The sequence below is a fragment of the Aulonocara stuartgranti genome, assembly GCF_965226115.1.
Source record: "Aulonocara stuartgranti genome assembly, chromosome: 14".
Taxonomy (NCBI): domain Eukaryota; kingdom Metazoa; phylum Chordata; class Actinopteri; order Cichliformes; family Cichlidae; genus Aulonocara; species Aulonocara stuartgranti.
Window position 1 is genome coordinate 15,152,803 of NC_138950.1, and position 26,049 is coordinate 15,178,851.

The window sequence follows — 26,049 nt, forward strand, 5'->3', positions numbered from 1 at the left end:
CTAAAAAGCCAGATCCCACCAGGTGATCTGGGCGTTGGCATCCTTCATGCGCTGGAAGCACTGCAGCGGAGCAGGGTCTGAGCAGAGGGCGAACGAGTGTTCCGGGAGGTTCCGATGGAAATTTTTTTTACCTTAGTGTACTGATCACGTGTTCTGACGATAGTATACATATGTATTAGTGATATTAGTTATATATGAAGGATAACTTGTTTCCCACTCGCTGGTTGAACAAGAAGGGTCCTTGCAACTGGAAGAGGGAAGTAACACAAGCACTTTGTCTCCTGGTGAAAACTGCCTGAGTCTAGCCCCTCTGTTGTACAGGTGCTGCTGGGACTTGAGCAGTGTCTCTCATGACAACCTCCCCAAAGTGTACGGCTTTGGTCTCAGGTCCAGAACCTACTGAATCTGATTTTTTGCTGGGCTTGGACCTTCCTCTCAGTTTTCTTTAAGCAGGTCCAACACCCCTGCGGCTTTCTGCAGGGGGCACTTCATGCACTGCAAACAACAGAGGGTCTAACCAGCAATCACAATTGTGTTCATCCTTATGAATGAAATTCCGAATCATGGACTTTAAGGTCCATAATCCACGTGGATGCCCCGGCCAATAACATCTGGCCATTATTCATTCCAGAGTTTTGTCATAGACAACAACAACTGTGTGTGTTCCTCTGTGCGAGTATCACAAATTACTCAATAAAGCCTATCATTTAACAATATGAAGTGCAAGTAGGACCATGCGGCTTCAGGGTGCACCAAGTAACCATTAATTTCTATCACTTAGTTAAAGTCTGAGTGTAGGGGTCATCATGAGACTGCTTCAGTGGAAAATTCCGTGGGGCAAATCGTTGGAGCCAGCAGGACCTTCTAGTGAGGTCTACTCAGTCAGTACACGCTACTAAAGGTTATGATCGCATCTCCACACACTGCCTCAACAGGTTATTACACCCCAGCCAATTCATTTCCAGAATTAGGGGATGCATCAGGCACGAGCTAAGTGCAACCTTTATCCCATGCATTTTTCCCTTGTATTTTAATAGCAGCAGCACAGTGGGGTATTTGTGAATATTCCCATGAACAACTTAATCTTCACCCACTCTGCTTCCAACAATGTCCTGGGGTGAACCGTGAACTAGGGTATGCTTGCAGCCCATGTCCACAAAAGCCTGCTGTATACCCCCTTGACACCTTACCAGAGAGCAGCCAAAGCGGAACACCCAACTGACCTCCATCAGCTAACAATCCTGTAGTGGGTGTCCCGACCGACCACACTTTCAGCACTCCCACCCCTAGTGGCTTGGGTGCAGTGCCTGTTGTTGCCAGGGCCCAGGGTGACAGATCGGCAACGACTGGGTTTGTGGAATGTAGTGGTGGCTAGCCCTAACCCACTCCGATGGGGCAGGGCCTGCTGACCGGCTGGCTGCGGCCCTCCTCTGCTTGTCTCCATGCAGCCAGATGATCCTCAGCTAGGGTGACCACGGTTTCCAAACTCGCCGGCTGGTTGCAGCAGTCTCTATGGGCAGCCTCTGTCTGACAGTGGGTGGGAAGTCTGAGACTAATTGTAATTGGTTAGGCAGGAAGTCTTCTCAAGGTTGTACAGTTTGGTGGTGAGGATGTCTGGGATTGTGGTGTTGAACGCTGAGCTGTAGTCCACAAAGAGCATCTTCATGTAGCTAATGTTGTTCTACAGAATGATCAGCGTTCTGTGAAGGGTGATGGCATCCTCCATGGACAAACTAAGTAAATGGTAAATGGTAAATGGTCTGTATATGTATAGCGCTTTACTTGGTCCTAAGGACCCCAAAGCACTTTACACTATACACAATCATCCACCCATTCACACACACATTCACACACAGGTGATAGCAAGCTACAGTGTAGCCACAGCCACCCTGGGGCGCACTGACAGAGGCGAAGTAAAGGTTTCCAGGTTTCCAGGTCAGACTCAGCCTTTGGTTTTGGCTTTTGTTTTCTGTAAAGTTAGGTGTGTGGGAATACGAGTTTAGTTTAGTTTATTATTTTGGCCTTGTCTCACCCTAAGTTGTTGACTCTCCCGTTTTGTTGTTTCCTTTTCATTATGTTGTAAATAAATGACATTGCAATGAACAGATATTTGTTTCTTGTGGCTGCTTGGGTATTCAGTAGGGTGGGGATGGGGGGTGCTTCATTCATGTTATGACCCTGCCCCTAGATGGGTCATAACAAGGCACTAATATGGAAGTTAATAAGGAGTTTGGATATATTTCAGACAATTCACACTGATAATAAACAGTGTGAATTGTCATACACAGTTTATCTTTTGTTTACAGTAATTTGTGTTTACAATGGTTAAGTAAGGAGATTTCAATGGTAAATTGTCATCATGTAAAGTATCATATACCATTTTTTTCTACTCCAATACCAAGCAAAGGTTTGGCTTGTATTCCAAAAAGAAAGGGTTAACTTTCCTCATTTCATTTGCCATGTATCTCATGAGTGTAGCGGCTTTCTAGAAATCATGCAGAAGTGCTTGAGGCAAAGCAACTAATCAAGTTACATTGCACTTAATACTACAATTCATACATAGCAGCCTCTTGAAAAATAAGGAAGAATTGACCAGGTTACATATGCTTTCTGAATTTATCTGCAGTACCATGTCAATTAAATTTAAATGTAAAAAATTCTAACGTTTAACATAATCAAGAAACTATAAAAAGTGAATGCAAGCTAAAGGTTATTGAACCATACATATAATTACTATCGTTCGTCTTTATTTTATTAAGTAAGTAAACAAAATCTCATTTTACTACATTCAGTTTTCAGAGTGACTGTGGTACCTTCTTCCCCATGATACGTTTTTTTGTATTCTTCTCTGGCTTCATTAAGATTATATAACATTTGGGTATGAAGATGCAAATTAGCAGTCCAAAACTGGAAGCAAGTATAGCAAATATTTCTACAGCAACACTGAACTTCCCAGGAGAGCTGACATATGCTGGGATAAATGTAATCCATACTGCACAGAATATCAACATGCTGAAAGTGATAAACTTGGCTTCGTTGAAATTATCGGGTAGTTTTCGAGCTAAAAATGCAAAAATAAAACATAAAATAGCCAGAAGTCCTATATAACCAAGCACAGCCCAAAAGCCTACAGCTGAGCCTAGAGCACACTCCAAAGTGATCTTGTCTTTGATTTCCTTAAAATTCTTAAATGGAAAAGGAGGAGAAGTTGTTAACCAGGTGATACAAATGATAACTTGCATAAGAGTGAATGCTGTAACACAGAGTCTCTGCTGTGTCTGCCCAAACCATTTCTGAACATTACTACCTGGACGTGTAGCTCTGAAAGCCATTAAAACAACCATTGTTTTTCCCAGAAGACAAGAGATACAGAGGACAAAGGTGATGCCAAATGCTACATGTCGGAGCATACAGGACCAATCAGAGGGCTGACTAATGAAGGTCAGAGAACACAGGAAGCACAGAATTAAGGAGAAGAGCAGCAGGAAGCTCAGTTCAGAGTTGTTTGCCCTGACAATAGGAGTTTTCCTGTACTTGAAGAAAATTTGTATCACACCAATCGTCATGCATGCTCCGAATAAAGATGCTGCAGTGAGCAGTGCTCCCATAATTTCTTCATATGACAGAAACACTGCTTCCTTCTTTATACAAGCATCTCTTCTTTCATTTGACCAAAACTCAGGTAGACATTTCACACAGGTGATAGAATCTGGAAATTAATATTGAAGCAGATGTTACACTAACTCAGTACAATTGTCATATGCCTGCATTTGCATCTACAACATCCGTGCATCATACTGATGCTGTACAAGTAGAAGATGAAAAACAACACCTTCATTGAGTGAATAACTAGTATCCTGATTTGTGATCAAGTGAAGATTGACAGATGTGACATCGAGAGTCCATCAGCATTTGTGATTGTGGAATACTTTACATTTCAAAGGAATGTTCATACAATTCTAAATATTTTCCAAAGTGCACAGAGACAAAAAGGTACATGCAAAATTTGAAAGAGACCACATATATGTCCTGTAACAAGATGAAACGACTCCTTTGGCCTTCCTAAATACTTAATTTTGCTAATCACCACACCTGTAATGTTGTTGATCTCTCCCTCTGCACATCTTATACAGTCATAGCAGCAAACAGGCCTTCCTTTCTGGAGAACCTTACGTGTTCCTGGGGGACATTTCTCACTGCAAACTGACACAGGCACCTGCATGATCAAGAACGTTTAACCATATGGACTTTGACAAAAAAGATCTCCCAATGATCTTCTGTATCAAACAGTTTATTCATTTTGAAGCATTAAAACCAAACAATGTGAAACTAATTAGGTATAAATTGAACAAAGGAACAAAGACATAAAAACAAAATTGTATGGTAGCTTACCTGCTTTGTTTTTCTTGCCCAAATTAAAGACTTGCTTTGCAGATTTAGCTGCTTTTCTGCAGCTAATGATGTATCATAAAGTCCAACTGTTACAAACTCCACAACGCCGTTTTCTTTTTGCTGCCAGTTTATAATATCATACTTTGCTGCTGGATCTCCATTCTCATTAAAGTAAACCTCATCTCCTTCCTTAGTTGTGAAATAGATCTTTCGTATGTGTTACAGAACCTAAGAAATATGTTATGACTCAGTTCATTGCATGACAATTTTTGCACACCTACAGATTGAAAAATACCCAAGAATCAATTTTGAATTAAAAATCTTCTTAATACTTCAACTTAATGTGAAAACTGTAATTTAAGCTTGTAATAAGCTCACCATGAATGGATCTAGCTGCAGATTTTTATTACATGTATTATTACAGCTCAAGATATTGTGAAATGCATGGGCCACTGCATACACTCCTTTATAGATGTTGTTAAAGATAGGCATGAGAGACATGTCAATGAAGCTGTTTTGAACTCCAGTCATATCTTCATGTCCGGTACACTCTCTCTGAATGTCTGCTGATGACTCCTTAAACTTACAACTAAATAATGTCTCCCAGAACTCAGTAAACAGTTCGTTATTAGATGAATTCAGTGGCTTCTCATCCAGTATGAACTCTCTCAGGCCAGTGACATGTGCTTTGGGAATGGAAACACCAATGGCACCATCCAGTATGTGATGCATATCCATTTCTGCTGTTTGTGAATCAAATATCCAAGACTCACTGCCTACCCACTGGTACCCAGACAAGTTATGGTATGAAAACTCATGTAGAAGCACATTCAAATCCGCACGGGCAAGGAATGCAACAATCACCTTGGAGGTTGAAGCCTTTATAATGTCAAGTATCCTTTGTATTTTGGCATATGGATCTGTCCTAAAAAAAGATACAGAATACTCCAGACAGACGCCCAGCTGCTGTGCAGTTTCTGTGAATGTGGCCATGCCATTATTTCCATAATCATTATTAGTTCTAATAGCTCCAACCCAAGTCCATCCAAAATGCTTGACCAAATGGGCCAGGGCTCTGCTCTGGTAGTAGTCACTGGGTATTGTTCTGAGGAAGGATGGGTACTTGGTTTTGTCACTGAGACAAGCACATGTGGCAAAGTGGCTGATCTAGAATGAAAAATGAAAAATGTATATATGTAAAAGACAAAGAATGAGAAAAGCTGTAGCTGTTAGAAATAAAACATTCAAACATACTGTAAAAATATGAAAATAACAGTTCTGCTCAGTACTGTTACATAAAATGTGACAGGTAAAGCAACAGATCTAATAGAGTAAAATATGGTTTAATAAGTATTCAAAAATAGAAAAAAAAGATTATAATACCAACCACTGGTACAAAAAAAGGTCCAATGACAGTAGCTACTGCTATGGTTGTAGAAGAAGATGTTGCTCCTATTATGGCCTGTACATATGCAGGTCTAGTGCATGTTGTCTTGGAGGGTGCAAACACAATTTCACTACCATTAACCAAAGCTAGTGTAACTCCAATGCTTCTGGCAACAGATCCACAATCATCATAGATTTTATAACCCAGAGAGATTCCTGGCAGTAGGTCTGTACTTTTATTAATCTCCTCAATGGCAAAAAGCATAGCCTGGGCAAACTGCAAATCTCTGAAATTTAAACTTAATTGACACAATTTTTAAAAATTTGCATTGCATCATGTTCCTTAAAACAGACACAAATAATCATGAATAAATCTTGAAATTTAAAACAAATCATTTCAAATTAAATCATTTAATGAAAGGAATTTAAATAACTAAGAAAATCAAAATACCCTTTACTCCTCATTTGTATCTTTAATGAATCCCAACAGATTCCTTAAATGCAAATTGACTTGTAATGTGTCATTTACCTGATACATTGTAGTGGCAGAGGTTGGTTCATGTAGGTATCCTTTCTGTCTTTCCAGCTTGTGTGAAAAGAGAACATCCCCCCCAGTATAATATCCCCATTCTTAGATAGCAGTGGGTTCTCAGGATCTCCTCTCTGTCTGCACACTGGCTCCTCAGCATGAGAGACAGACGCCACCATTAACAGTTGCAAAAATGCCCATCCCTGCTCTGGCCATCTCTGTGTTGATGTCATTTCTTGAGCTAAACCACTTAGTGGCATTAAAAGTGCCTTGATGAAAATGAAAGAGTTATACTGGTATTTATACCTTTCAGTGCAACATAAGAAATAATACTATAGTGACAGTTTATTCTCCGTAGACCTACATGGTTAGTCAAAAGTAGAGACATGCCCAAATTTGCAATTTAATGTAGTTTCATGTATGTAAAATAATGCTATACATACATATGCCCATTTAAATTTAAAGTAACAATTCAAATAGAACTCCTTACAAATACATATCCACTAAAAATAATTTTTCTAATGTGAAATGTGCAATGATCTCTTCTTATATGGCAATAAAGGTCATATATTTACTTTCTTGGTAAGTCAATATGTTATTAAACAAGTGGATGCATTGGAAACATTATTTACTTTATTTAATAAAGTACTTTTGGGTTAGAGATTTACACAACAACTCACAGTCACCTACTCATGTCTATATTCGCATTGAAGAAGTAATATTTGAAACTATCATCAATCTAATACCAGTCTGATATAATCATTTAAGTAGTCACACTGCACATTACTGAAAGTCAGTCAAATACACTGGGCAAACTAATTCTAGGAGGAGTATTCCAAGTCCAAATTCATTCTTTCACTTTTACATACATAGCTTCTTCTTTCACATACGTGCACTACTGGTAAAACGTTTTAGAAATCAAAGAAATCAAATATTCCTCAGAATGTTATTCCCATATCTGTTGGAGAAGTTCCCATAAATGTGGGGCACTTGTAGGTTGGTTTGTTTTCACTCTTCTGTCCAGTTCATCCCAAACCAGCTCGACTGGGTTTAAGTCTGGAGACTGTGCTTGGCACTCGACGTTTTCAAGCTTACCATCTTTTTCTTTTTTCCTGAGGTAGTTCTGGCATAGATTGGACTTATGTTTTGGGTTATTATCTTGCTATAGGATGAACGCCTGAGCAACTTCTACAGCAACACTCAGAGGGTGTTGCATGGTGCTGCAGAATGCTGTGGTCGGCGTTCACTGTAAAATCTAATTAGTTCACAGAACTAAAAAAAAAAACAACTATGTAAACTCGTTGCCTCAAAAAATGTAGTAAAGTTTTACTTAAGATGATTAAGCTAGGGCAACTTACCCATTTTGAGTATACTGTACAGCCTCATTAGTTCCCAGAACTCAAAAAAACTATGCAAACTTGTTGCCTCAAAAAAATTGAGTAATATTTACTTAAGATGACTAAGTTAAGGCAATTTATTCACTTTGAGTACAGAGTAAAAACCTATTTAGTTTCCAGGACTCAAAAAAAAAATATGCAAACTTGTTACCTCAAAAAAACCCAAGTAAAGCTTACTTAAGATGATTGTTAGGACAACTTATTCATTGTAAGTATGCAATATTAAGAATAACTTGATATTTCTGACTTTACAATACTAATTGTTTACCTACTGACAAACATTTCAAGTTCAACTAAATGAAAAAACAATTTGTAGTAACCTGAATATGATTAAAAATAATTAACAACACTTTTTGTAATGATGTTAAAAATCAGCCCAACTTTTATTTTTAAACGCAACAAAGTATAACAGCCAACATACTGGACACTGTTCTCTTGAACAACAAACAATTATATTGCCATCACTGTTATAATCTTACAATGAAACAAAGTCTCAGATGTAATTATTCTGAAACTAAGTTTGGCCTTCCTCAAGTTTGTTTTGTACTTACATTACTTATATAATCAAAATAAAATATATTTGTTGTTCTGTCACAAGTGCAGTCTCTAATTTATTAAACAACACATTTGTTTTTCATTCCAACACATGAGCTGGAATGTTGTAATATTTTAAGGATGGCTTGTTTCCAGTCCAGGCATTACTGCCTGAATTACTATCATGGGTCGAGGTGATCCAAATGTAAGTGCAGAAGAAAGTCTTTAACTTCCCTTAAGTACAGTGGCAGTGGATGTGGGTTGGAGATGCAATGAGCTTGAACCTGCAGGCGACCATCTTCACTCACCACACCATCTGTGACGGAGGACTCATCTCTCCTGGTGTCCTGCAAGCAAACAATCATATTCTTTGGAACACGAACTTAATTGCTTTCTTAAAACATTTTTTTTCTGGATTTGGTATAGAACAGACTCCAATTTAGACAATCTCAGGCTCCCTCCCCACCAGAGAGGTGACATTCAATGTCCCACTTGTCAGTCTGGATAGCCTTGACCACCACCCAACATACAATAATGTCATGAAAGCATATTTTTAAAAAGGGCTATGCAAACATGGCCAATAATTTTCATTCTAATGCTCTGCAAAATGACTTGGGCACAAAACAAATTTTGCTGTTAGAAAACCGCAGACTTCACTATATACAGTGTAGACCCTTATTAAATTCAGTTATTTGCATTCTTTTGGAGGCGAAGAAAGACTCAAGCTCAAAGTGGTCTAACTCAAATAATGATCTTTAATTTTACATTTTCCGGAAAAGGGAGACCGAGCTCATAGAGACACCAGCTCAAGTCTGACTGCGGTAGCAGCCAGCATGGTTATACAGGGAGTGCAGAATTATTAGGCAAATGAGTATTTTGTCCACATCATCCTCTTCATGCATGTTGTCTTACTCCAAGCTGTATAGGCTCGAAAGCCTACTACCAATTAAGCATATTAGGTGATGTGCATCTCTGTAATGAGAAGGGGTGTGGTCTAATGACATCAACACCCTATATCAGGTGTCCATAATTATTAGGCAACGTCCTTTCCTTTGGCAAAATGGGTCAAAAGAAGGACTTGACAGGCTCAGAAAAGTCAAAAATAGTGAGATATCTTGCAGAGGGATGCAGCAGTCTCAAAACTGCAAAGCTTCTGAAGCGTGATCATCGAACAATCAAGCGTTTCATTCAAAATAGTCAACAGGGTCACAAGAAGCGTGTGGAAAAACCAAGGCGCAAAATAACTGCCCATGAACTGAGAAAAGTCAAGCGTGCAGCTGCCAAGATGCCACTTGCCACCAGTTTGGCCATATTTCAGAGCTGCAACATCACTGGAGTGCCCAAAAGCACAAGGTGTGCAATACTCAGAGACATGGCCATGGTAAGAAAGGCTGAAAGACGACCACCACTGAACAAGACACACAAGCTGAAACGTCAAGACTGGGCCAAGAAATATCTCAAGACTGGTTTTTCTAAGGTTTTATGGACTGATGAAATGAGAGTGAGTCTTGATGGGCCAGATGGATGGGCCCGTGGCTGGATTGGTAAAGGGCAGAGAGCTCCAGTCCGACTCAGACGCCAGCAAGGTGGAGGTGGAGTACTGGTTTGGGCTGGTATCATCAAAGATGAGCTTGTGGGGCCTTTTCGGGTTGAGGATGGAGTCAAGCTCAACTCCCAGTCCTACTGCCAGTTTCTGGAAGACACCTTCTTCAAGCAGTGGTACAGGAAGAAGTCTGCATCCTTCAAGAAAAACATGATTTTCATGCAGGACAATGCTCCATCACACGCGTCCAAGTACTCCACAGCGTGGCTGGCAAGAAAGGGTATAAAAGAAGAAAAACTAATGACATGGCCACCTTGTTCACCTGATCTGAACCCCATTGAGAACCTGTGGTCCATCATCAAATGTGAGATTTACAAGGAGGGAAAACAGTACACCTCTCTGAACAGTGTCTGGGAGGCTGTGGTTGCTGCTGCACGCAATGTTGATGGTGAACAGATCAAAACACTGACAGAATCCATGGATGGCAGGCTTTTGAGTGTCCTTGCAAAGAAAGGTGGCTATATTGGTCGCTGATTTGTTTTTGTTTTGTTTTTGAATGTCAGAAATGTATATTTGTGAATGTGGAGATGTTATATTGGTTTCACTGGTAAAAATAAATAATTGAAATGGGTATATATTTGTTTTTTGTTAAGTTGCCTAATAATTATGCACAGTAATAGTCACCTGCACACACAGATATCCCCCTAAAATAGCTAAAACTAAAAACAAACTAAAAACTACTTCCAAAACCATTCAACTTTGATATAAAGGAGTTTTTTGGGTTCATTGAGAACATGGTTGTTGTTCAATAATAAACTTATTCCTCAAAAATACAACTTGCCTAATAATTCTGCACTCCCTGTATGTTTAGCTGAGTCACATTTGCAGTAAATGATTTGACCAACTCCCATAGCGTGGCATTTTCAGCAGCAAGCGTTTCCACCTGCTCCTGGCTGAACTCCAGGGATTCTCCCAGAAATTTTAATTCCCAATGTAAAATCTCCACCAGGGACAGCCTCGCATTAAAACTGAACAATCGCTTGTCGATTGACTCCAGGATGTCTGCGATGTCATTGCTGGCAGGCAATGTTGTGCCAGGCAACATGTTTTCGATGACGCCGTCTCAATTTTGTCCGAGGAAGATGCAATCTGGGCCTTCTTCATCACTATGTCCTGGAAGCACCGATCAATGAAATCTTCGAGAGCATCTAAACTCTCCAGGGTGGCCTCCAGGGTGTTGGAGATGATAATACAGATGTGGTTAGCTATATGACAATTGATTAGTATATTGATTAGTATATTTAGTATACTTGAAGTCTAAAGAAACATTTGTTAAATTCTACGCTACCATTCACTTTTTTTGAGTCACTTACCTTTTCCCGTCACTTTCGTCACTTACCTCTTGTTCCTCTTTGCTACCAAAAAAAACAAACAAACATGTGTATCTAATAAAAGAAAGTATGTGAGAATGAAAAAAAAAAGAATTATGGTACCGGTAAAATTATATTTTTTCTTGTTCAGCAACAGCAGCAATGATATGTCTAAATGAGGCACTAACATAGAAAAATAGAATAAAAACTGAAGTAACACTACATGTTTAGAAGTTTAGATATATTTCAGACATTAACACCAATACATTTTATTTTTATTTTGTTTACAGTAATTTGAGTTTACAATGGTTTAGTAAGGAGATGTCAATGGTAAGTTGTCATAATGTAAACTACCATATACCACTTTTTTCTGATCCAATACCAAATAAAAGTTTGGCTGGTATTGCTTTTTCCAGTTAATAAAAAAAGTCAAGAGAGGGTTAATTTTCCTCATTTCATTTGCCATGTATCTCATGAGTGTAGCTGCTCTCTAGGAATCATGCAGAAACAGCATTTCTGAAAGCAAAACATACTAATCAAGTTGCATTGCACTTAATAGTAGAATTCAACTATGGCTCTAAATGGCAGCCAAAGAAGGAAGAATTGAGCAGGTTACATATGTTTTCTGAATTTATCTGCAGAACCAATTCAAGTAAATATAAATAAAAAAGCTTCTAACTTTTTGAGATAATCAAGAAACCATACCAAGGCTAAAGGTTATTGAGCCATACATATAATTATTACTGTGTGTCTTTTTTTTTGGTAAGTAAGTAAAATCCCATTTTCATACATACAGTTTACAAAGTGACTATGGTGCCTTCTTCCCCATGATATGTTTTTTTGTGTTCTTTTCTGGTTTCAGTAAGATGATATAACATTTGGGTATGAAGATGCAAATTAGCAGTCCAAAACTTGATGCAAGTATAGCAAATATTTCTACAGCAACACTGAACTTCCCAGGGGAGCTAACATATGCTGGGACAAATGTAATCCACACTGCACAGAATATCAGCATGCTGAAAGTGATAAACTTGGCCTCATTGAAATTATCGGGTAGTTTTCGAGCTAAAAATGCAAAAATAAAACATAAAATAGCCAGAAGTCCTATATAACCAAGCACAGCCCAAAAGCCTACAGCTGAGCCTAGAGCACACTCCAGAGTGATCTTGTCTTTGATCTCCTTAAAATTCTTAAATGGAAAAGGAGGAGAAGTTGTTAACCAGATGATACAAATGACAACTTGTATAAGAGTGAATGCTGTAACACAGAGTCTCTGCTGTGTCTGCCCAAACCATTTTTGAACACTACTACCTGGACGTGTAGCTCTGAAGGCCATTAAAACAACCATTGTTTTTCCCAGAAGACAAGAGATACAGAGGACAAAGGTGATGCCAAATGCTACATGGCGGAACATGCAGGACCAATCAGAGGGCTGACCGATGAAGGTCAGAGAACACAGAAAACACAGAATTAGAGAGAAGAGCAGCAGGAAGCTCAGTTCAGAGTTGTTTGCCCTGACAATAGGAGTTTTCCTATACTTGAAGAAAATGAGTATCACACCGATTGTCATGTATGCCCCAAATACAGATGCTGCAGTGAGCAGTGCTCCCATAATTTCTTCATATGACAGAAACACTGCTTCCTTCTTGATACAGGAATCTCTTCTTTCATTTGACCAAAACTCAGGTAGACATCTCACACAGGTGACAGAATCTGGAAATGAATATTGAAGCAGATGTTACAAGTAGTTACACTCAGTACAATTCCATATGCCCGTGTTTGCATCTACAACATCCATGCAATATCCTACTGATGCTTTACAATATGTTTATTGAGTGAATAAAACTTGCATTCTGTTTTGTGATCAGGTGAGGATTGACAGATGTGACATCTAGAGTGTCCATCAATATTTGTGATTGTGGCATACTTTCCTTTACATTTTAGAGTAATTTGCATACAATTCTAAATATTTTCCAGAGTGCACAGAATCAGAAAGGAGTGAGTGCAGTTGCCCCCCCGCCCACCCACCTTCTTCAAATCCAACAAAAGTGGTGCCAAATGTATAAGGTATGCGTGTGCTGGTTTGTGCAAAGATTGAAATGAAATATCACCACACCTGTAATGTTGCTGATCTCTCCTTCTGCACATCTTATACAATCATAGCAGCAAACAGGCCTTCCTTTCTGGTGAACCTTATGTGTTCCTGGGGGACATTTTTCATTGCAAACTGACACAGGCACCTGTATGATCATTTAATTGTATAAGGAATTTGACAAAAAAAAATTGTCTATGATCTTCTGTCAAACAATTTACTCATTTTGAAGCATCAAAACCAAAATACTGTGAAAAAAAGTTAAGTGTATATTTCTAAAATGAAAAAAGAAATGAAAACATAAAACATAAAAAAGGAATTTTACCTGTTTTGAGTTTCTTGCCCAAATTAAAGACTGGTTTTGCAGATTTAGCTGTTTTTCTTGAACTAATGATGGATTATAAAGACCAACTGTAACAAACTCTACAATACCATTTTCTCTTGGCTGCCAGTTTATAATTTCATACTTTGCTGCTGGATCTCCATTCTCATTAAAGTAAACCTCATCTCCTTCCTTTGTTGTGAAGTGACTCTTTCGTATCTGTTGTAAAATCTAAGGAATATGACATAGCTTAATTCATTATATGATAAAGATTTTGCACACCTCTTGCTTAAAAAATTTTAAGAATCATTTTTTATTAAAAGTCTTCGTAATAATTTAACTTAATGTGAAAACTGTATTTTAAGCTACTAAAAAGCTCACCATGAATGGGTCTAGCTGCACAGTTTTGTTACATGTTTTATTACAACTGAGGATATTGTGAAGTGCATGGGCCACTGCATACACTCCTTTGTACACATTGTTAAAGATAGGCATGAGAGACATGTCAATGAAGCTATTTTGAACTCCAGTCACATCTTCTTGTCCAGTACACTCTCTTTGAGTGTCTGCTGATGACTTTGACTGCCTAAATTTACAGTTAAATAATGCCTCCCAGAACTCAGTAAACAGCCCATTATTTGATGAATTCAGTGGCTTCTCATCCAGTATGAACTCTCTCAGGCCAGTGACATGTGCTTTAGGAATGGAAAGACCAATGGAACCATCTAGTATGTGATGTATGTCCATTTCTGCTGTTTGTGAATCAAATATCCAAGACTCACTGCCTATCCACTGATACCCAGACAAGTTATGGTACAAGAACTCATGTAGAAGCACATTCAAATCTGCACGGGAAAGGAATGCAACAATCACCCTGGAGGTTGAAGCCTTTATAATGCCAATTATCTCTTGTATTTTGTCAGATGGATCTGTTCTAAAGAAAGATACAGAATACTCCAGACAGATGCCCAGCTGCTGTGCAGTTTCTGTGAATGTGGCCATGCCATTATTTCCATAATCATTATTGGATCTGATAGCTCCAACCCAGGTCCATCCAAAATACTTGACCAAATGGGCCAGGGCTCTGCTCTGGTAGTAGTCACTGGGTATTGTTCTGAGGAAGGATGGGTACTTGGTTTTGTCACTGAGACAAGCACATGTAGCAAAGTGACTGATCTAGAATTAAAAATGAAAAACATATAGATGTGAAAGTCAGAGAATGAGAAAAGATAAAGCTGTTAAAAATAAAACATTCAAATTTACTGCAAAACTCGATTGTAAAAATATGAAAATACTAGTACTCGTACAAATAAACAAAAACAGCTAATCTAAGAGAATTAAACATTTTAAAAAAATATTAAAAGATGAAAATTATATATAAAAATATAAAATTATATATAAAATACCCACCACTGGTACAAAAAAAGGTCCAATGACAGCAGCAACTGCAATGGCTGTAGGAGAGGAAGTCGCTCCTATTATGGCCTGCACATATGCAGGTCTGGTACATGATGTCTTGGAGGGTATGGACACAATTTCATTACCATTAGCCAAAGCTAGTGTAACTCCTGCGCTTCTGGCAACAGATCCACAATTATCATATATTTTATAACCCAGAGAGATTCCTGGCAGTAGGTCTGTACTGTTATTAACCTCCTCAATTGCAAAAAGCATAGCCTGGGCAAACTGCAAATCTCTGAAATTTAAACTTAATTGAGACAATTATTTGCATTGCATCATGTTCCTTAAAACAGACACAAATAATCATGGGTAAATCTTGAAATACAAAGCAAAAGCATTTCAAATTAAAGCATTTAATGAAAGGAAATTAAGTAACTAAAACAAATGAAAATAACTTTTACTCCTCAGTTGTATTTGTAATGAATCCCAACAGATTCCTTAAATGCAAATTGACTTGTAGTGTGTCATTTACCTGATACATTGTAGTGGCAGAGGTTGGTTCATGTAGGTATCCTTTCTGTCTTTCCAGCTTGTGTGAAAAGAGAACATCCCCCCCAGTATAATATCCCCATTCTTAGATAGCAGTGGGTTCTCAGGATCTCCTCTCTGTCTGCACACTGGCTCCTCAGCATGAGAGACAGATGCCACCAACAACAGTTGCAGAAATGCCCATCCCTGCTCTGGCCATCTCTGTGTTGATGTCATTTCTTGAGCTAAACCATTTAGTGGAATGAGAGTACTGCAATGAAGATGAAATACTTAAGCTGTTATTTATACCTTCTGGTGCAGCATAAGAAGTTATCGAATAGTGGCAGTATATTCCCAGTAGATGTACAGGTCCGGCAAAAGGCGAATCATGCCCAAATTTGCATTTAAATGTAGGTTATTATATATGTAAAACAAGGATATACACATTACACATGAAGCAAAATATGAAGCAACAGTGCAAAAAACAATGCATTCGAAATAAATATAAACTAAACAATATTTTTCAGATATCATATTTCTATACAGAAGTCTTAGAGCTCTATTCCACAAGTTACAATAATCTATTCCACATTCACATCTGTGATTCATTGATGTGTTAAGATCTGTCATCACTCTGATATTAAATTAAAGTTGACATGAAATGCTAATGGAAATTTACAGCATGGACCCCTACTTTAAAAGCTGTCATAGATTTACCGCTGTCTTGGAAGTGTGGTTTAACCCTTTAAAGCCGGTCGGAGCGGGCACGCTCCATTTTGCGTAACTATTTTTAAATCCCGGTAGCACTGCAAACACGTAAGCTAGCGCAATAATTTTTTTTTGCATATGAAACTGGAGGAGTTGTACATTCATCTTATGCCATCAGCTTGTCCTAGGTCACGATTTCCTTCCACATAAAGCTTTGCAAAAACTGCATAAAAAGCACTTGCAGCAACAAAGACATAATATTCCAGAAACACGCTTTGCCGATCCGATCAGCTGTTCATAACACTTCCTACGTCCATCAGCGTGAACTAATGTAGTTTTTTACCATCATGAGCCTATACTGGTGTTTTTAAAAGTTATGTTTGACTTTATGACTTTCTGTGTCCTTTCTGGGATGCTTAAGGTTCATATAGCACTGCTGGAAATAGTTTATTTTGATGCATATGCTGTTATTTTGAAAATTTGCATTATAATATTTTCGTTTTTCCTGCAGTATATGAAAATTCGTGTATTTCAAAAATAAAACTATGAAGACACTTAAAATAAATTTCCTGTGGTGGGAAACTAGTTTGTGCAACTTTTTTGTATTTACAGTTTTGAGGGATAAGCCTCTTAAATTTCTCTAACTAGAAATATATGTTAAAAAAACCAAAAGGATTTTCAATTTTTTTGTAGTTTATTGCACTTTTTTGCAATTTATGTAAGTACTATGCACTTAATGCATACATATTATTAAACTTTAGGCTATAATGGTTTTATTGATGTATATGAACTTGAAATGCTCCCAAAAATGGCTCTACAGCATGTAAAAATTTAATATAAGCTCTGGCGGACTTGGTTCTATGGTAGGTCTTAAAGGGTTAAGCTCCATTCCAATTTACTTGGAAGACAGACTCCATTCAGCATCAGCAGCAATGCACCAAATGCTAGACGAACAGCTAACACACCACAAATGCAACTGTACATGATCAGCATTTTAGAAGTATTTTAGACATTTGACACCAACAGATATCTTTGTTTTTACTGTAATTTTTTTCACTAAAAACTTATCTTGTAAAGTACAATATATTATATTTTGTTTTGATCCTATTCCAAGGAAGAGCTTGTTATTGCTATTACCAATATATTAAGAGAAATTTTTTTTTAAACTTTATTTCCTTGATAAAATGTTGCAGGGGCAGGGGCAAGCTCAGTACTATGCACCTGCACCCCACAACCATTTAATGCACAGCTGGAAAATAGTCGCTAGTTCCATGCTCTACTGCTCCTCCATGCTGTTTATCTCTGCTAAGCATAGGATGTCAGCTTTGATGTTTTCCATCCCTCTTTACGCAAAGTGCAGAAGCAAACTTTGGCATTGTGATGCCAGGTTCTTTCTCTATCTGTCATTCGCAAAATGCAGCAAACTTCCTGCCACCGAGTTGCCAGTTTCTCTGCATTTCTTTTTGCAAAAAGCAGCTGTTAACCCTTCTGGCACTGGGATGCCAGGATCTTTCTCTAGCCCTCATTCACAAACACAGCATCAAGCTTTTCTACCACTGATTTGGCAGTTTCTCTGCATTTATCATTGAAAAATGAAAGGCAGTTCGTCTTGTAATCGGAAGGTTGCCGGTTTGAGCCCCGGCTCTGACAGTCTCGGTCGTTGTGTCCTTGGGTAAGACACTTCACCTGTTGCCTATTGGTGGTGGTCAGAGGACCTGGTGGCGCCAGTGTCCGGCAGCCTCGCCTCTGTCAGTGCGCCCCAGGGCAGCTGTGGCTACAATGTAGCTTGTCATCACCAGTGTGTGAATGGGTGGATGACTGAATGTAGTGTAAAGCGCTTTGGGGTCCATAGTGACTAAGTAAAGCGCTATACAAATATAGGCCATTTACCATTTTACTAAAAGCACTGTCAAACCTAAAATGAGGATGTGGGCCCAGCTAGTGAAATATCCTAGGAACCACAAGTAGCCTTCGGTTTAAGACTGAAATTCTCAGTTAGGGTGATACAGCAGTATGAGTTCTCTAAGATAAGATGGGGCATGATTATTCAAGCCCTTGTAAATGAGGAGAAGGGTTTTAAATTTTATTGTAGAATAGAATAGAGAATAGCCCTTTATTGTTATTGTACATTTACAGTGAAATTATGTGTGTTCCATGCCAAATATGCAAGAATAAAATATAAATTGCAAGACAGCAGAAATAAATAACAAACAGGAGATATACAATCAAGCAGCAGCTTCTGGTCCAGGTTATTCTTCCTCCGGACTCCGAGGAAGTGCAACCACTGTTGGGTCATCATTACAAGGGCGTTTATGTTGTGGGTCTAGGTGAGATCAGCAGAGATGTGGTTGCCCAGAAACCTGAAGATGGAGACAGATTTCACCCGTTCTCCATTAAGTATAAGAGAGGAGTGGACTGTCTGTGCCTCCTGAACTCCGTTATGAGTTCTTTTGTTTTAAGGGCATCTGGCTTCAAATTATTTTCTAAACACCAGCAGGACCGATTTTCTACCTCCGACCTGTACACTGTCTCATCTCTCTGAGAGATGAACCCAACCACTGTGGGCATACTTGACAATGACCCTGGCTGCGTGGGTTGGTGTACAGTCAAATGTGTACAGGGCATAAAGTGGGGGGCTGTGAATACAGCAATATGGAGATCTGGTGCTGAGTGACAGTGGGCGAGGAGTCAGACTGATTGAGGCTGGCTGATTAGAAAGTCTTCTGAAGGTGGTACAGTCTGGTGGTAAGGATGTCTGGGATTGTGGTGTGGAATGCTGAGCTGTAGTCCACAAAGAGCATCTTCATGTAGCTCTTCCTGTTCTCCAAAGGGCCAGTGCTCTGTGAAGGGTGATGGCATCTTCCATTGACAGACTTAGTGAAGGTCTCCATGTCCTGCTGTTCAAAGATGGACCAGTCTGTCAGATCAAAACAGTCCTGTAGCTGGAGGACAGCATCATCTGGCCATGTCTTAATGACCTGGGTGCTTAGAGAACTATTTTCTCTTTGGGGGATGTAGGCAGGGATAAGGAGCAGAGAGAGGTGGTCAGATTGTCTCAGGTTGAGAGAGGGGTGTTGCTCTGTAGGCATGCTTCATGTTAGTACACAAATGGTCCAGTGTTATATCCCCCCTGGTAGGACAATTTGCAGAATGGGCAAAACAAAAATTGGACTGGACCCTCAGTTCACGCAGAAGATTTTTTTCAGTGATGAGGCAAACTTTTATGTGAATGGTGAAGTTAACAAACAAAACCACTGCTATTGGTCTGACACTAACCCACATTGGATGGATCCCTCCAAGACTGTTGGAACAACAAAAGTGATGGTTTGGTGTGGTATATGGGGTACAACGATAGTGGATCCATTCTTCATCAATGGAAACCTCAAGGCCACTGGATATTTGAAATTGCTACATGATGATGTGTTTCCCTCTTTGTGCACTGAAGCTGGCACATTCCCTGAGTTTTTCCAGCAAGATGGTGCACCACCACATTATGGGTGCCAGGTCCGAGCTTTCCTAGATGAACAGTTTCCTGGAAAGTGGATTGGTCATCGTGGGCCAGTTGAATGGCGCTCAAGGTCTCCCGATCTGACCCCCTTAGACTTTTATCTTTGGGGTCATCTGAAGGCAATTGTCTATGGCGTGAAGATACGAGAGCACCTGAAACTACAGATACTGGATGCCTGTGCTGTCATTTCTCCTACGGTGTTGCTATCAGTGTGTGAAGAGTGCGAGAAGAGGGTTGCATTGACAAACCAACACAATGGACAGCACATTGAACACATTTTATAAGTGGTCAGAAACTTGTAAATAACTCATGAAAGAATAAAGTTATGTTGAAACCAAGCACACCATTGTTTTTCTTGTGACATTACCAATAAGTTTGATGTGTCACATGGCCGTCTTCCTATTGAAAAAACAAGTTGTATCCAAGATGGCCGACTTCTAAATGGCCACCATGGTCACCACCCATCTTGAGGAGTTTGCCCCCTCACATATACTAATGTGCCACAAACAGGACTTTAATATCACCAACCATTCCCATTATTACGGTGTATCCATATAAATGGCCCACCCTGTACATTGTGGGCTATGTCCCTGAAAGACTTTTGGCCACAGTCTTTTGACAAGATGGGTAAGCAGCGACCGAATAGAGAAAGGAAAGACACTCCGTCTGAACTGATCGAAGCCCCTCAAGATGGTGCCCACTCCGACTCTGACCCTACTGCCGAATTGGACCCATCCCTTGCCAATGCCTTTAACTTGATGACGGCTAATGTTGTTAAAGTAATTGACGAGAAACTTAGTCCTCTGACCGAGGCTGTTTCTAAGCTCGTGGTGGAACTCCAGTCAGCACATAAAAGGTTGGACAAAGCAGAAGCTAGGGTGCCAGCTGTGGACAGCGTTGCTATTGCTCACGAGCCCCGGATCACCGAGCTTGAAAATCAAGTCAGCGCTCTCATGGAAAGATTGGATGCAGCAGAAAACTACAGCACACGACTGAACGTTCGGCTTGTTGGCCTACCGGAGGACACTGAATCTGCTCATTTGTTTTCACTCTTTCACAGATAAGCAGAGAGTCATGGAAGCGGTGCACCGACTCAGATGGGGGGCTCAAGCTTAATGGCTCAACGGTGTCATTCTACAATGACTTCTCCACGGCGGTGCTGAAGAAGTGAAAGGCCTATGATGCAGTGAAGCTGCTTTTGCGGGAGCGGGGGATACAGTACGCCATGTTCTTTCCGGCGACACTCCAGGTGACACACAACGGCTCAAGGAGGAGATTCTCCACCCCTGGGCAGGTGCAGGATTTCCTGGCTTCCCTACCTGATTGAATCCCTTTCCGTTTGCTTCTTCTTCCACCCATTATTACTGCATCATTGACCTCATCCGGGTCCTGGTTTGGTTCTACTGTTCCCTACACGCTGAATCAGCCAAGCGGCTTGGGCGCTCGGTTTATGAACAGTTGCTCTTTACTTGGAATGTCTAGCTCCAGCACGATGAGCCTAAGTTTTTGTTTTTTTCATATGCGTGGTGTTGTTATGACTAGAAACCAAGTACACCATTGTTTTACCCTGTACATCAATGTTAAAATGTATACATATGAGAATGAAAATGTGCAAATATAAAAATTAACATAAAATTATGTAAGAGTAAAAATACGTGTATCTAACAGAAGAAAGAAAAAAAATTCTGGCTTGCATAAAATTACATTTTTTCTTGTTCAGCAATGTGTCTAAATGAGGCATTAACATAGAAAAACAAAGAAGTTAACAGTAAATCAATAAATTGTATTTATTTTTTGTTTACAGTAATTTGTGTTTAAAACGGTTAAATAATGTGCTGAGAACAGCTAGTTATCATCATGTAAGGTACCATATAGCATTTGTTTTCTGATCCAATACCAAGAAAAAGCTTGGCTTTTATTGTTTTATCCCATATATAATAAAAGGAAGAAAGGGTTAACTTTCCTTATTTCATTTGACACGTATCTCATGAATGTAGCTGCTGTCTATGAATCATGCAGAAACAGCATTTCTGAAAGCAAAACATACTAATCAAGTTACATTGCAATTAATACTAGAATTCAACTATGGCTCTACATGGCAGCCTCTTAAAAAAGAAGGGAAAATTGAGCAGATGACATATGCTTTCTGAATTTATCTGCAGTCCCATGTCATTCAAATTTAAATTAGAAAATCCAGACTTTACCATAACGAAATAAATGAAGAAAAATCATAATAAATATATATACATCCGTAACTTTTAGCCTTCAGTCACTTGGTAAATCGCATTTTACTGCATTCAATATTCAAAGTGAATTTGGTACCTTCTTCCCCATCATATTCCTTTTCGTATTATTCTCTGGTTTCAGTAATATAATATAACATTTAGGTATGAAGATGCAAATTAGCAGTCCAAAACTGGAAGCAAGTATAGCAAATATTTCTACAGCAACACTGAACTTTCCAGGAGAGCTAATATATGCTGGGATAAATGTAATCCACACTACAGAGAATATCAGCATGCTGAAAGTGATAAACTTGGCTTTGTTGAAATTATCGGGTAGTTTTCGAGCTAAAAATGCAAAAATAAAACATAAAATAGCCAGAAGTCCTATATAACCAAGCACAGCCCAAAAGCCCACAACTGAGCCAAGGGCACACTCCAGAGTGATCTTGTCTTTAATTTCCTTAAAATTCTTAAATGGAAAAGGAGGAGAAGTTGTTAACCAGATGATACAAATGATAACTTGTATAAGAGTGAATGCTGTAACACAGAGTCTCTGCTGTGTCTGCCCAAACCATTTTTTAACATTACTACCTGGACGTGTAGCTCTGAAGGCCATTAAAACAACTATTGTTTTTCCCAGAAGACAAGAGATACAGAGGACAAAGGTGATGCCAAATGCTACATGTCGGAACATGCAGGACCAATCAGAGGGCTGACCAATGAAGGTCAGAGAACACAGAAAACACAGAATTAAGGAGAAGAGCAGCAGGAAGCTCAGTTCAGAGTTGTTTGCCCTGACAATAGGAGTTTTCCTATATTTGAAGAAAATGAGTATCACACCAATCGCCATGCATGCCCCAAATAAAGCTACTGCAGTGAGCAGTGCTCCCATAATTTCTTCATATGACAGAAACACTGCTTCCTTCTTTATACAGGCATCTCTTCTTTCATTTGACCAAAACTCAGGTAGACATCTCACACAGGTGACAGAATCTGGAAATTAATATTTAGTACAATTGTCATATGCCTGCATTTGCATCAAAAACATCCATGTAATATTCTACTGATGATTTACAGTTACAAGATGAAAAACAACATGTTTATTGAGCACCCCCCCCCCTCCCAAAAAAACAAAACAAAAACCAAAAAACAGTGCTTCACGGTTTTGTGGTTAAGTGAGTTTGCACAGTGTAGCTATCTAGTGCATTGACTTGCTGTTTTTGATTGTTGCATACGTTTCCTTTGCACTTTAAATGAATGAACATGCAATTCTAAATATTTTCCAGAGTGCATACACAATTTTACGAAGACCACATGTAAGTCCTGTTATAACATAAAAACTCTCTCTCTATTTATCTATATTTACATATGCAGACATATGTAAAATTTATATAAATTATCAAAAATAATGTCCAAATTAATTTTATCTCCTTACTCACGATTCCGTGATAAGCAGTTAATTATTTTCACATAGTTCAACAAGGAAATCTAAATGATATTATGTCTCCACAAAAACAGACATCAAACTTATTATATGGTTACTGTGGCCTTCCTACGCACTTAACTTTGCTTTGCAACGCACCAAAGTTAAAATGAAATATCATTGCACCTGTAATGTTGCTGATCTCTCCCTCTGCACATCTTATACAGTCATAGCAGCAAACAGGCCTTCCTTTCTGGAGAACCTTGCGTGTTCCTGGGCGACATTTCTCACTGCAAACTGACACAGGCACCTGCATGATCAACAGTATTTAACCGTGTATGGACTTTGACAAAGAAAAATGTCCATATGATGTTCTCTGTAGAACAATGTATTTTGAAGCATCAAAATATTGTGAAACATAATTAATTACATATTTTGAACAAAGAAACAAGAACATAAAAAGGAATTGTACGATAGCTTACCTGCTTTGAGTTTCTTGCCCAAATTAAAGACTTGTTTTGCAGTTTTAGCTGTTTCTCTGTAGTTAATGATACATCATAGAGGCCAACTGTGACAAACTCCACAGTACCATTTTCTCTTGGCTGCCAGTTTATAATGTCATACTTTGCTGCTGGATCTCCATTCTCGTTAAAGTGAACCTCATCTCCTTCCTTTGTTGTGAAATGGATCTTCTGTATGTGTTGCAGAACCTAAGAAGTATGTCATAACTCAATTCATTGCATGACAAAGATTGTACATACCGACTGGTTAAAATATATATATAAGAATTCATTTTTTTAGATAACATTTTTAATTAACAACTTAATGTGAAAACTGTATTTTAAGCTACTAAAAAGCTCACCATGAAGGGATCTAGCTGCACAGTTTTGTTACATGTTTTATTACAACTGAGGATATTGTGAAGTGCATGGGCCACTGCATACACTCCTTTGTAGACATTGTTAAAGAGAGGCATGAGAGACATGTCAATGAAGCTATTTTGAACTCCAGTCATATCTTCATGTCCGGTACACTCTCTCTGAATGTCTGCTGATGACTTCAACTCCTTGAACTTACAACTAAATAGTGTCTCCCAGACCTCAGTGAACAGTTCATTATTTGATGATTTCAATGGCTTCTCATCCAGTATGAACTCTCTCAGGCCAGTGACATGTGCTTTAGGAATGGAAAGACCAATGGAACCATTCAGTATGTGATGTATGTCCATTTCTGCTGTTTGTGAATCAAATATCCAAGACTCACTGCCTATCCACTGATAACCAGACAAGTTATGGTATGAAAACTCAGGTAGCAGGACATTCAAATCTGCACGGGAAAGGAATGCAACAATCACCCTGGAGGTTGAAGCCTTTATTATGTCAAGTATCCTTTGTATTTTGGCATATGGATCTGTTCTAAAAAAAGATACAGAATACTCCAGACAGACGCCCAGCTGCTGTGCAGTTTCTGTGAATGTGGCCATGCCATTATTTCCATAATCATTATTGGATCTGATAGCTCCAACCCAAGTCCACCTAAAGTACTTGACCAAATGGGCCAGGGCTCTGCTCTGGTAGTAGTCACTGGGTATTGTTCTGAGGAAGGATGGGTACTTGGTTTTGTCACTAAGACAAGCACATGTAGCAAAGTGACTGATCTAGAATTAAAAATGAAAACTTATGAATGAAAAAGACAAAGAATGAAAAAAGATGAAAGTGTTAAAAAATAAAACATTTAAATTTAATGGAAAAAATATAGTAAAAATATTAAAATTACAGTTCTACTCAATACTTATACTGAGTACATAAAATGTACCAGGCAAAATGATTGATCTAAAAAAATTTTTTTTTTTTAAAAAGTATTCAAAGATGATAAAATAGGTTCTATATATGAAATACCAACCACGGGTACAAAAAAAGGTCCAATAACAGTAGCTACTGCTATGGTTGGAGAAGAAGAGGTCTCTCCTATTATGGCCTGCACATATGCAGGTTTTGTACATGAGGTCTTGGATGGTACAGACACATTTTCATTACCATTAGCCAAAGCTAGTGTAACTCCTACACTTCTGGCAACAGATCCACAAGTATCATAGATTTTATAGCCCACAGAGAGTCCTGGCAGTAGGTCTGTACTGTTATTAATCTCCTCAATGGCAAAAAGCATAGCCTGGGCAAACTGCAAATCTCTGAAATTTAAACTTAATTGAGACAATTATGATTAATTTGCATTTCATTGTGTTCCTTAAAACAGACACAAATAATCTGGATAAATCTCAAAATACAAAACAAAAACATTTCAAATTAAAACATTTAATGAAAGGAATTTAAATAACTAAAACAAATGAAAATACCTTTTTGTCTGTAATGATTCCCAAAAGATTCTTTAAATGCAAATTGATTTGTAATGTGTCATTTACCTGGTACATTGTAGTGGCAGAGGTTGGTTCATGTAGGAATCTCTTCTGTCTTTCCAGCTTGTATGAAAAGAGAACATCCCCCCCAGTATAATATCCCCATTCTTAGATAGCAGTGGGTTCTCAGGATCTCCTCTCTGTCTGCACACTGGCTCCTCAGCATGAGAGACAGATGCCACCAACAACAGTTGTAGAAATGCCCATCCCTGCTCTGGCCATCTCTGTGTTGGTGTCATTTCTTGAGCTAAACCACTTAGTAGCATTAAAAGTACTAT

At 38.8% G+C, this 26,049-nt stretch overlaps 3 protein-coding genes across 3 annotated transcripts; all 3 read right to left on the reverse strand.

Annotated features, from left to right (window-relative positions):
- LOC309687007 (extracellular calcium-sensing receptor-like) lies at positions 1-25,809 on the reverse strand (the record flags this gene model as incomplete). Its single annotated transcript, XM_082501676.1, has 5 exons — positions 1-77; positions 1,383-1,527; positions 4,771-5,559; positions 25,261-25,546; positions 25,778-25,809. 5 exons carry the CDS (start codon positions 25,807-25,809, stop codon positions 1-3), a joined length of 1,329 nt encoding a protein of 442 aa, XP_082357802.1.
- Positions 11,928-12,889, reverse strand: LOC309721123 (extracellular calcium-sensing receptor-like; the record flags this gene model as incomplete). Its single annotated transcript, XM_082558475.1, has 1 exon — positions 11,928-12,889. A coding segment is annotated over one exon (930 nt), but the record flags the coding sequence as incomplete, so codon positions are not given.
- Positions 13,926-15,542, reverse strand: LOC309686914 (extracellular calcium-sensing receptor-like; the record flags this gene model as incomplete). The annotated part of the gene is made up of 3 exons (XM_082501586.1): positions 15,499-15,542; positions 14,976-15,080; positions 13,926-14,741 (listed from the first exon to the last, which is right to left on the reverse strand). The coding sequence occupies exons 1-3, from the start codon at positions 15,505-15,507 to the stop codon at positions 13,926-13,928; spliced, it is 930 nt and encodes a 309-aa protein (XP_082357712.1). The 5' UTR covers positions 15,508-15,542.
- Positions 25,810-26,049: the final 240 nt, after the last annotated feature.